At 38.4% G+C, this 13435-nt stretch overlaps 1 protein-coding gene across 16 annotated transcripts in view; it reads left to right on the forward strand.

Moving 5' to 3' along the window:
• Positions 1-13435, forward strand: part of LOC117409254 (multiple PDZ domain protein) — a 76159-nt gene that overhangs the window by 45182 nt on the left and 17542 nt on the right. For 8 of the 16 annotated variants that reach the window (XM_034014991.3, XM_059001095.1, XM_059001099.1 and 5 more), the window contains 11 exons: positions 634-726; positions 3575-3670; positions 4686-4863; positions 5477-5587; positions 6132-6218; positions 6772-6870; positions 9433-9519; positions 9707-9778; positions 11836-12004; positions 12256-12452; positions 13211-13302. In XM_034014991.3, coding sequence (XP_033870882.3) covers positions 634-726; positions 3575-3670; positions 4686-4863; positions 5477-5587; positions 6132-6218; positions 6772-6870; positions 9433-9519; positions 9707-9778; positions 11836-12004; positions 12256-12452; positions 13211-13302 — 1281 coding nt within the window. The remainder of the gene's footprint in view (positions 1-633; positions 727-3574; positions 3671-4685; positions 4864-5476; positions 5588-6131; positions 6219-6771; positions 6871-9432; positions 9520-9706; positions 9779-11835; positions 12005-12255; positions 12453-13210; positions 13303-13435) is intronic. The other 8 variants (XM_059001108.1, XM_034014994.3, XM_034014992.3 and 5 more) reach the window with 8 other exon arrangements.

Genomic DNA, 13435 nt, shown 5'->3' on the forward strand with positions numbered 1-13435 from the left:
CTTTCAACAGTAACAGGTCTTTGTTATCTTAACATTATTATTCAATAAATTTTTATTATCCCCTCTTCTGACAAATCCCAATATTCTCATATCCCAGTTCTAGCAAAGCAATACATTTAACATGCTTTTAAGAATTTAAATGATCTAAATGTCAACTTTCCTTTCTTGATTTTGCACCTAATCACCTTTTTACTAAGTTGTTTACAATGTGTGATATTCTTCTGTCAGCCCTGCTTTCTATCAGTGGCACAAAACCCACCTGAGAAGCTTTTAATTCTCATGGTTCTGTCAAGTGAAGTGTAGGAGAAAAAAACACCACTAATAAACTCAAAAGATTACATTAGACTTTAAAAATCATCTCAGACCTTTAAAATATCAAAACCTTGTTATTGATTGTTTTGCCCTTACGCTTGTCTTTTCATCTGCCAACATTTTTATAATAGTGCTGCTCATTGTGAATTCAAATGCAGTCATATATAAAAAATTATTGACAGCATAGAATGATCATCATGACCGATCTAATGGCTTAACTATCCTGACTGTAATTATTGGTTGACAGTGCAGGCTTGTCTTTATTGCTTGACTTTATACGTTGTGTAAGCTGGCTTAGACTTACTTGTTGCTTTGTTCCAGTATCACCTATGTACCAGCCGAATATCTGGAGGAATACAGGACCAGCTTGGGTGAGCAGACAGAAGAAACCTGTGATGGTACCCATTCAACCTGGTAATTAATACTAACATCTCCTGTTAACTCAATCATAGCTTTTTATAACTCAGAGAACTGGGCCATTCCATTACATGTTTAATTCCAGGACCATGGTTGGAACAATGACCAGGATGTTGCCAAACCCTAGTATAACGGATGAAAAAAAAAAAACTGTATGGAGTTGTACATATTGGTACTGTACAGTAAGATTAATAGAGAATGGCCTCTGTTTCAGGATAGTAAACCATAGCTATATACACAAAACAGTTAACACCTGTTTTTTTTCTAAAAAGAAGAGAAGTTGAGGTTAAAAAGCCGACCGCGGACGAGAGTTCTCAAGCAGCGGCGCACAATTGGCTGAGCGTTCGCCTGGGTGGGGAGGGCTTAGGTCGGCCAGGGTGTCCGCGGCTCACTGCGCACCAGCGACCCCGGTAGACTGGCCAGGCACCTGCGGGCTTGTCTGTAAGCTGCCCAGAGCTGCGTTGTCCTCCGATGCTGTAGCTCTGAGGTGGCTGCATGGATGGCCTGCAGAGTTAAAAGAAGCGGTTGGCTGACGGCACACAGTGTGTGTTCGTCTTTGCCGCTCCCGAGTCAGCGTGGGGGTGGTAGTGGTGAGCTGAGCCTAAAATAAAAAATCAAATTGGGAGAAAAAATTGGGTAAAATCTGATGGGGGAAAAAAACTGATGAAAAAAAGTTACAAATAAATAACTCTGGAGTTTAATTTTAGATCTCCCACACACACATAATTGTTTCTTGTTTTTCGCATCAGAAAAAAACGATGCAGTGTTAGCATGGTGATAAATGCTGAATATGGCCATATAACTACAGTTACAATGCATTTACAGTGTTGGTAAAATACAGTTATAGAACAGCTTACATTTTGGCAGCTTAAATTCATGTGGGAAGCGTATCGATTTAGATTGGTATTGTTACCAATACCGTAGCTTATAAAACAGCTTGGAAAATTCACATTTCATATTAGTAGGATATCATGCAGTGAGAATATACCAGTGGTATCAATTTGTTTAAAAATAGGTTTAATGATATAGATAATCATTTTTTTTATTTATTTTATTTAGTAGTCGCCAATTATTTTTATTATTTTCTCCCAATTTAGAATATCCAGTTATTATTTTTAAGCTAGACTCACCGCTACCACCCCTACGCTGACTTGGGAGCGGCGAAGATGAACACACGCTGTCCTCTGAAGCATGTGCCGTCAGCCGACTGCTTATTTTTACACTGCCTACTAACCATGCAGCCACCTCAGAGTTACAGCGTCGGAGGACAATGCAGCTCCGGGCAGCTTACAGGCAAACCCGCAGGTGCCCAGCCAGACTACAGGGGTCACTGGTGCGCGGTGAGCCGAGGACACCCTGGTCGACCTAAACCCCCCCCCCCCCCCCCCCTCCGGGGCGGCACTCGGCCAATTGTGCACCGCCCCCTGGAAGCTCCCGTCCACGGTTGGCAATGGAGTAGCCTGGACTCGGAACCGGCGACGTCCAGGCTATAGGGCGCATGCTGCTCTCCACGTGGAGTGCCTTTACCGGATGCGCTACTCGGGAACCCAAGATAATAATTTTTAAACCCAGGATAAAATACAGCTTAACAAGGCACCCTGTGTTTTGCTCAGCTGGGATCTGTGATTTATTCTGGCTGGAACAGTACTGCATTGTTTGTGTTTCTCTCTGCAGTACGATACAATTATTGCAATGAATAGGAGGGACAAACATAAGAATGAGGTATTTGATGTGGCTTGTGGTGGTGACCTCTTCTGAATTCCAGATCACAATTGTACCAATTAAGTGCTTGTTAGAAGCTTAATTGTTCCAATTATTTAATTTAGGGTACAATTGGAACAAAAACCAGGAGGGACACCGGCCCTCCAGGGCCGGAATTGTCCACCCCTGCCATATGCCCTATCACAAATACAAAAATAGACTTTTATCAAACAAATATTCACATTTTATACTAATTAACCTTCAAAGGTATAGTGTATTTTTTTACTACCAGTGTTTGTTACTGAAATGCTACAAAAGGCAAAAGATTTAGCATTGTCAAACCTATTGGTATGGTGTATGGCAGTGGTACTCAACTCTGGCCCTTGAGATCCAATCCAGTCCAGGTTTTTACTCCAAGCATGTTCTAATGTAGTTAATTGAAGCTGTTAAGAGGCAATTAACTAATTTAGGACCTGGTTGGAATAAAGACCAGGACTGGAATGGAGTTGAGTACCACTGGTGTATGGTTTAAACTGTGTTATGAATAACACAGTTTAAACCAATTTGTCCCAGAATTTTATTATTGATTGCACAGATTTATACATCACATTAGATTCTTGGAGGAATTCTTAAACAGGCATAGCAGTGCAGTTTCAGATAAAAGAAAATGTGGTTAAAGAAGCTGGTTTTCTGTTAAATCTGACAAGCACATGGTAAAAGAGAACAGCCTATATATAAAGAAAAAAGAGAACTGAAAACAAAGATTACCAGATAAATAATTTCACTTCACAAGTTACTTTGCTATGACAGTGCGGTCTTTGTGTAAGGATCTATTTCAAATGCATTAGCATGGGGGACCAGACTTATATTAAGGTTCAAGTTTTACCTCCTAGATGGCACAGGAATGTGGCTGAATGGATAGTAGACAACAAGCTGAGGTATTGGATTTAATTGTAATAATGAAAGAATAAATAACAAGAAGTAAAATATATTTAAAAATAAATTAACTGTTTAGCTTTTGTGAAAAAACGATTTGTATGATCACAAAGTTATTCTAGTATGTAATGTATCGGTTATTTCTGATATGGAAATTACTTCTTGTTGAGATTGTATTTTATTGGTCTTGTTTTTTTTTTTTCTTTAGTGGAGAGATTCCTGAACTTCCAGAACGAGAAGATGGGGAAGGGGAAGAAAGTGAACTACAGAATGCTGCTTACAACAACTGGAACCTACCAAGAAGGTAATTAATTCTTCCCTACAGTCATTTTGTCTATTATTATTATTATTATTATTATTATTATTATTATTATTATTATTATTATTGTATCTTTTTTTGTCTTAAGAATTTAAAATGATGTGTAATGGGACACATTAACTCAGAACAATCAAAAGCTTACTTGTGAAAGAAAGAACAAGGGATGGAGTAACAAGTAGTTGACTTTGAGAAGGCTGTTTTGGATTGTTCTTGGCTTATGAAAATGTAGTTGTTCAAAAAGTGTTATGCATTGGTGCCTTGAACGTCTGGTAGAAATGTACCTGGGATCGTGATCTTTCTGTCTGTCTTCCTGGGAAATGAATGTCAACTTAAGCCTGGTACTTTTGGAGTCAATGGGTGGGTGGTCAATGCAAGACCAAGAGCTGCAAAAGTAGAAGTATCCCAATGAAAATGTATGTACTCCAGCTCTGGCAGGTGTTTAATAGCTCAGTAATTGTATAGGATCGCTATCTCTCACATCCTGTTTCCTGATCAGCAGCAAGGGCTATGAAGATAGTGGAACACGTGCTATTGAGATAATGACATAATATCAGTGGATGATGTATGGCTTATAGCTTTCTCGAGGACTGCAGTGTATAAAATAACTTATGAGCAGATCGACCGCATTAATAAAATGCAATACATTTTTTTAAATGTTAAAAAGCATTTGCCTGGATATAACCATAATTATTTTCTATTTTAAACCATGTTATCACTAAAAAAAACTTCCCTATCATGATATGCAACTATTTGTGGAAAAATAAAAATAAAAATTATGTAAGGATAAAAATTCAATCATGACATAAATTTCATATTTCAGATAACATACCATTTTCATATTTTTCATATTTCAAATAATGTGCAGAGGTAAATAGGAGCATCTAGTTTACATATGTGCTTGTTCATGTACTCTATCCTATATTTTGCACAGTTGATCGTACACTTTTTGAAGTACAGTTGATTTTCAATACAGTTGTAAACTTGTAAATCTCACCCCCAGAGTGGAGCTGTACCGTGAGCCGGGTAAATCCCTGGGCATCAGTATCGTTGGAGGCAGAGGGATGGGGAGCCGGCTCAGTAATGGGGAAGTGATGAGAGGAATCTTTATCAAGCATATTCTTGAGGACAGCCCTGCAGGAAGAAATGGAACCTTGAAAACAGGGGACATGGTAGTTCAGGTATGTGTTCAACCCTGTATTTCATTTGTGTATTATAGTTTCGTGAAATAAGCTGAGAGATCATTTTATATTTAATCAAGATGTACACAATGTATCTTTCCTGGAGGTGAAGCAAATATAATATTGCCTTCGTAAATGCCTGTAATTATTGAATTATTTTTGTGGTTAAGACCATTCTTGCTGGCGCATCATTTTTTTCTACGCAATCCTGACTGTTACATGCATATTGTTTTACACACAGTGGATTTTGGATATTACTTAAAGCAGAAACATTTTTAAAAAAAGAAACAAAAAATAATTGAGTGTTTTTCTTTATTTGAATAAAGAAGGGGGAACTCCCTACACACCCCTGCAAAGATGAAAGTTGTTTATAAATAAACAAAACATTTCTTAATTTATATATAAAAAAAATGTCTCAGTGGCAGTTTTCATTGCAGCTGCACATACATTTTCACAAGCACTAGAATTAACACTAATTTGCAAAAAGGTAACTATTGTTTGTTTTTTCAACAAAGTCGATATCTTTATTCCAATTCACTACTCTGCACTGCAGGCCACTAATGAGTAGTACTTAGCTAAGAAACGCAACCTGATTCTTTTCCTACGTTGACAGGTGGATGAAAATGATCTTCGCGATTCCAGTCATGAGCAGGCAGTGGAAGCTATCCGCAGGGCAGGAAATCCTGTCGTCTTCCTGGTGCAGAGCATTGTGCACAGACCAAGGGTAAGTAAGAAGGAAGAACATGAAAGGCAACAGTAGTCAGCACATCCTACAACATTGCTCACGTTTACCTGCTGAACAAACTGTTTTCTGCAAGTTAATCTTGTTGCCCAAAATATACTGTTTATTATGATTTTACTGTAAATACTTTATACACACACACACACACACACACACACACACACACACACACACACACACACACCTGGTTAAGTTACTGAAATAAAATGTCTCGAAATGTGATTCTTGTTTAAAGTGATATACATGTTGTTTTATAGGTGCATAATTAAATTAAATGAATATACTATCCTTCTATCAAATTTAAATTACATATCAATGATTTGTCTACTACAATAGAAAAAAGATGTAGAATCTATTGCCTTTTTAACTTAATGTGATCTTGCTTCTTAAAGCTTGATCAGATTCCTCATGCATGCACTCTCTAATTTCAGTACCATGCATGCATACTGTAACTAACATCACCTAAGTATCCATTGTGCTAATTATACACCAATCTTTACATCATGTCATTCTTTTCATTTCCCAGCCTGATTCTTTCTGTAGCCCTTCATCATCTCCTCTTATAGGTTCAAATCCTTCAGCCACACACTCTTTAATCCATCATCCATCTAAGGTAATCATTTATTTAGTAGCCATTTTGTATTATACTGTACTAACAGCAACTTAAAATGTAAGTATGGGGGGGGCATACTGACCCCCATGTCTATGGAAATGGATGGGTAAATTCCATTTAAGTTTGTCATGGGAAGGTCTACACATTTTCAATACATTTTGGTTTGGATTGTTGGAGATGGCGCAAATACAAACAGTTGTTGGAAGTTTAATTCCACTGAAGTGCAGGCTAATCCCATCTTTGAGAGTATTAGAGCACCCAAATGTCTCAAAACATCAGCCTCAGCAAAGATATTCCTTAGATGGCTTTGACAGTGAGTGCTTTAAAGCATAGAAAACAGAAAATCCCTAATTTTATTTTATTTTATTTTGAGTTTAATTTAATCTGTTACAGCAGTTGATTCAATATTGCCACTTCAGGATCACACAAAGTGGTACTTGCAGTATTTGATTTCCTCTCTAAAGTTTCCTTCTACAACCAGCTTATTCTGTGTTTTCGTTATCTGTGTTTGTAACCTAAAACATTTGAGATTGTAATCCTTTGTTGCTTTTAGAAGCCGCCATTGCCTTTCCTGCAGTTAAATCCTTTGCGTGAACCAGCCTTCAGTATTACTAATCCGTTTGCTGCCTCCTTTCAGACACCCCTTTTTCAGGTTAGATTGTGTGTCACTGTGATGTGTACTTGCATGTATTAGTTTGTTACTGATTTTCACCCACAGTTCCACACTCTAGAACTACACCACAATGACTGCATTGAATCCAGTAGTGTAGGAAATGAGTGTTTGTGTTTAGTATGTGTGTACCTGTTATGTGACAGACAACAGATTAGACTGCAGATTCTTTTTCAAGTTTCTTGTCTCTGAAATTCCTTGTTTTCCCTGCTTAAGTAATGTCCAAATCCCTTAAGACTTGAGTAGCCACAGTGCATCCTTGTGTCTTCACCTGAGCAGCAACACAATTGTTCATAATGTTTATGTATTTACTGATAAGAAAGTTAACAGAAATATATATATATATATATATATATAAACACATACAGGAAGATAAGACTTCCAAATACCTGCAATGTAGCTAATATTATTAATACATTGTTACAACCAAGAGAAAGCAATGAAAATACACCAAAAAAACATGTTCAACTATGTAACAATTTTTGTTCCTGGGTAGTAAGTGTTAATTCCTAATTGCTTATGCCTCAAAAGTATAGAAAATTCCCCACAAACTTTGCTTTTGTGACCAGGACAGTGATATTTTGAAATTTACCTATTTCCAATGAGAAAACGGGCGAATTTGTGTCTTTTCGTTCACATAAAGTCAGAAAAAAACAACATATGAATCCAAATTAACATGTATTTATACTAAAGTAATACAAAAATGACTGCAAAAGATTTAGAAGTGAGTAGTTTTTCGAGATTTACGATTATACTGTAAATCACTTTCACGAATCAGCCCCCAAATGTAGTCTCCCATCACGTTCTCGTTATACTGTCCTTGGTAGCGGCGTTCAAAGTCCAGTATATCCTGGTGGAAGTGCTCGCCTTGCTCCTCCGAGTACACTCCCATGTTCTCCTTGAATTTATCAAGATGAGCATCAAGGATATGGACTTCCTACAGCCCATTGTGCCGTAGTTCTTCACCAGAGTCTCAACCAGCTCCACATAGTTTTCGGCCTAGTGATTGCCCAGGAAGCCCCGAACCACTGCGACAAAGCTGTTCCAAGCCGCTTTCTCCTTACTAGTGAGCTTCTTGGGGAATTCATTGCACTCCAGGATCTTCTTTATCTGTGGTCCAACGAAGACACCGGCTTTGACCTTTGCCTCAGACAGCTTAGGGAAGAAGTCTTGAAGGTACTTGAAGGCTGCCGACTCCTTATCTAGAGCTCTGACAAATTGTTTCATAAGGCCCAATTTGATGTGCAGTGGTGGCATCAGCACCTTCCGGGGGTCCACCAGTGGCTCCCACTTGACATTGTTCCTCCCCACAGAGAACTCGGTCCGCTGTGGCCAGTCCCGCCTGTGGTAGTGCGCCTTGGTGTCCCTGCTGTCCCAAAGGCAAAGATAGCAGGGAAACTTGGTAAAACCGCCTTGGAGACCCATCAGGAATGCCACCATTTTGAAGTCTCCTTTGACCTCCCAGCCGTACTCATCATACTTCAAGGCGTCCAGCAAGGTCTTGATGCTGTTGTAATCCTCTTTGAGGTGCACCGAGTGAGCCAGGGGAAGAGACGGGTACTTGTTACCATTATGGAGCAGCACGGCTTTGAGGCTCCTGGATGAGCTGTCAATGAAGAGGCGCCACTCATTCTGGTTACAGGTGATTCCGATTGCCTCGAACAGACTGGTCACATTGTGGCAGAAGCAGAGCCCATCTTGACGGGTGAAGAAGCTGGAAAAAGGTTGGTGACGCTTCCTCTGATCTGCGACTTGCACACTTTCATCCAACAAGTTCCACTGCTTGAGCCTAGACGTCAAAAGCTCGGCATTGGACTTGGTGAGACCAAGATCTTTAATCAAGTCGTTGAGGTCTTTTTGGTTGGGGTAGTATGGGTTTCTCTCCTCAGCTCCACCTCTGAAATTGTCATCTGGATCTACAACGTCTTCCTCGCTCTCTGACTTGCTGCTCTCTTCTAAAGACGGCTGCTCTCTCTCCGGAGGAGTGGGTACGGGGAGCTCATGGCAGTGTGGCACCGGGGCGATGGATGAAGGAAGGTCCGGATACGTGATAGCAGGTGCATTCTTGCCAGTCCGACGTTTGGAAGGGTCCACCATGCAGAAGTAGCAGTTACTTGAGTGGTCAGTGGGTTCCTGCCAAATTCTTGGGATAGCGAACTTCATGGCTCTCTTTTCCCCTCTGTACCATCCTACAAAAATACATTTATTTCACCCAGCACTGAATCTATCTGGAATGTTCTGGAAAATAGGTAAATTTCAAAATATCACTGTCCTGGTCACAAAAGCAAAGTTTGTGGGGAATAATAGCCATTTTCTATACTTTTGAGGCATAAGCAATTAGGAAATAACACTTACTACCCAGGAACCCAAAAAAAAAAAAAAAAAATTGTTACACGGTGTTATGAGATGTTTTTTACAAGGAAACAGAGAAAGGATATGTCACTTCAAAATAATAAAAAAAATCACCTAATGTTTGTTTGTCATTAATTTATTTTTATGTTTAATACTTTCCACTGCATTTGCTTATCATAATGCATGTTACAGACTGTGACGGATGAATCACATGATGAGAATACATTGCCAATACCAAAATTAATGATCAAAAATCCCTCTAATGAAACTGAAGGAAAGGTTAGTAATCCAGAATATTTTATTATGTTATTTTTACATTTACTAAACAATTATAAATAAATACAAAGTATGAGTAATATACATACACATTTTTAATAAATGTTTGTACTTTAGTACTGTAGATTATGAAACATTATAACAGTGTCCCTGAGTCTTAAAATGTATTGAACTTTCTCTGTTGCTGTAGGGATCTGAGAGTCACAGTAGACTTTTACTCCGCCTCTCCCCAACTAACCCTTTTGCTCCTACTCCGTTTAAGGTTTGTAGGACTGTGTATGTTGTAGTGGCACCAGTTTCCTCCTAATATACAATCTGTGTTTGTAAATATCTGACATGTATACAAAACAAACTTCTGCACCCCCTAAAAGTTGATTGAATAATATGCTCCTTTAATATATGAGAAACATGAAAACATAAATATTAAAATACTATGCATCCTCTTTATGTTGTACAAATTTGTATGTAAGTTATTCTTGTGTTTTTATATATATATATATATATATATATATATATATATATATATATATATATATATATATACACAGACGTGCTCAAATTTGTTGGTACCCCTCCACAAAAAACGAAGAATGCACAATTTTCTCTGAAATAACTTGAAACTGACAAAAGTAATTGGCATCCTCCATTGTTTATTCCATATTTAATAGAAATCAGACTTTGCTTTTGATTTTTTATTCAACATAATATTGTAAATAATAAAACAAATGAAAATGGCATGGACAAAAATGATGGGACCGCTAACCTAATATTTTGTTGCACAACCTTTAGAGGCAATCACTGCAATCAAACATTTTCTTTAGCTCTCAATGAGACTTCTGCACCTGTTAACAGGTAGTTTGGCCCACTCTTCCTGAGCAAACTGCTCCAGCTGTCTCAGGTTTGATGGGTGCCTTCTCCATACTGCAAGTTTCAGCTCTTTCCATAGATGTTCGATAGGATTCAGATCAGGACTCATAGAAGGCAACTTCAGAATAGTCCAGTGTTTTGTTCTTATCCATTCTTGGGTGCTTTTAGCTGTGTGTTTTGGGTCATTATCCTGTTGGAGGACCCATGACCTGCGACTGAGACAGAGCTTTCTGACACTGGGCAGTACGTTTCGCTCCAGAATGCCTTGATAGTCTTGAGATTTCATTGTGCTCTGCACAGATTTAAGGCACCATGTGCCAGGCGCAGCAAAGCAGCCCCAAAACATAACCGAGCCTCCTCCATGTTTCACTGTAGGTATGGTGTTCTTTTCTTTGAAAGCTTCATTTTTTCATCTGTGAACATAGAGCTGATGTGACTTGCCAAAAAGCTCCAGTTTTGACATATCTGTCCAAAGGACATTCTCCCCGAAGGATTGTGGCTTGTCAATATGCATTTTAGCAAATTCCAGTCAGGTTTTTTTATGTTTTTCTTTCAAAAGTGGAGTCCTCCTGGGTCTTCTTCCATGGAGCCCACTTTTGCTCAAAAAGCGGCTTATGGTGCGATCAGAAACTGACGTACCTTCACCTTGGAGTTCAGCTTGTATCTCTTTGGCAGTTATCCTTGGTTCTTTTTCTATCATTCGCACTATCCTTCTGTTCACTCTGGGGTCGATTTTCCACTTGCGGCCGCGCCCAGGGAGATTGGCTACAGTTCCATGGACCTTCAACTTCTTAATAATATTTGCAACTGTTGTCACAGGAACATCAAGCTGCTTGGAGATGGTCTTGTAGCCTTTACCTTTACCATGCTTGTCTATTATTTTCTTTCTGATCTCCTCAGACAACTCTCTCCTTTGCTTTATCTGGTCCATGTTCAGTGTGGTGCACACAATGATACCAAACAGCACAGTGACTACTTTTCTCCATTTAAATAGGCTGAATGACTGATTACAAGATTGGAGACATGTGTGATACTAATTAAAAAAACGAATTAGTTTGAAATATCACTATAATCCAATTATTTATTATCTTTTCTAAGGGGTACCAACAAATGTGTCCAGGCCATTTTAGAATATCTTTGTAGAATTAGCAATAATCCATCTCTTTTCACAGCTTCTTTGCTTTATTCTATGACATACCAAAGGCATGCAAGTGTACATGATAAAATAGCTATTAATTTCATCACTTTTCAGGAGGAATGAAGCATTATTTCAATGAGCTGTAAGGGTACCAACAAATTTGAGCACGTCTGTATACATATATATATATATATATATATATATATATATATATATATATATATATATATATATATATATATATAATTTGTTAGCTGGTAAATTTGTGAAGTGTACTCAGATCCTTCCTGTCTTACTTGACACGCACACCGCAGGCGCCAAATCGTTTGGATTTACAGACAGAAAAAGTTTCCCCCTCCTGTAGTTCACTCCCTCCCCTGCCAGTGGTGCTCCCTGTTGGTGAAACAGACACCCTGCCAGAGAGACCAGAGCTGTTTGTGGAAAGTCCAGAGGAGAAGGAGGATGAATTTGGTTATAGCTGGAGTAAGTATCTCATGTTTAAAATACATTGATGATTTGGAGCAATTCATTTTTAGGGCAGCTTGTACGTCCCCTGCATGTCCTCCAATACAACCCTCACTAATTTTGTTTTAAACTGCAGTCGTAATGTAGTTCTGTCTAGAACACCATAACTGCAATAAATATGCATTCAATCTCTAGCTTTAACTACTTATGTGTAATAGGTGGCAACTGCTGCATGACTTAAATTAACATAAAGTTTTTTATGGATTTAGAGAAGATTGTACAACGCTATGGAAGTCTGGATGGGGAGCTACACATGATAGAGCTAGAAAAAGGGAAGACCGGTCTAGGCCTAAGCCTTGCAGGAAACAAAGACAGATCCAGAATGAGTGTCTTTGTGGTGGGAATTGATCCATGTGGAGCCGCTGGAAAAGATGGCAGGATCATTGTTGGAGATGAATTATTGGAGGTCAGTAGAGCCTTGAAAAGAACAGAAACAATTCAATACAGATGAACCCGTTTTATATCACCTCGCTTAATATCATACCCCGTTTATTATCACATTTTTTCAAAAACCACTCGCCATACACCATAGGTTCTTTGAGAAATTACCTCTCTTAATATCATCTCACAAACCCGCTTATTGTCACATTTTGTGCAGCCTATATAATGCTGCATGGCTGGGCTTTACTAAGTAAGCACAAGGTATAATTAATTTCCAACGCAATAACAACCAATAATCATCTTGGCTAATAAACTGACATTTTGTGCAGCCTGTCAAATGCTGCATGGGCGGTCTTAACGGGATACAGCTCAGTTACAAAACACCAATGCCACCAATAGTCAGTCTTATACAAATGCACACAAAAAAAAACACCAAGTGCAGTGCCTAATAGCACTCATCAGTCAACATAATGATACAAACTGTTTCGTTCCAGTTAATGATACAAAACATATTTGTCCTGTAGTAAACTATATGCATTTGTTTAAATGTAAAGAACGACTAAATATACATTATTAAAACACTGCACACATTTCTCGCACTTATAATGTGCTGTCATAGGCAAACATGAAACCTGGTTTATATCATGACCTGCTTTATATCACAAATTATGCGTGCACGGCAATCATGATATAAAGCGGGTTCATCTGTATCTTCAATGTGAATAGTGGTCAGGAGGTCATATTCTTTTGATAGCTCTGATTTAAACAATTTAATGTTTACAGATAAATGGACAGATTTTATATGGCCGCACTCATCAGAATGCCTCCTCAATCATCAAATGTGCACCTTCAAAAGTCAAGATTATTTTCATCAGGTGAGTGCATGGAACTTTACAGAGTCATTCCAAAAGTTTCATATTCAAAATGTGCACCTTGTGTACTTTTAACAGATGATTTTGTTTAGAATGTGATCTTTTTGAATTAGGCAGTCTTGCATATGTGACAGAA

Source organism: Acipenser ruthenus, chromosome 2 (assembly GCF_902713425.1).
Source record: "Acipenser ruthenus chromosome 2, fAciRut3.2 maternal haplotype, whole genome shotgun sequence".
In the NCBI taxonomy this organism is placed as follows: domain Eukaryota; kingdom Metazoa; phylum Chordata; class Actinopteri; order Acipenseriformes; family Acipenseridae; genus Acipenser; species Acipenser ruthenus.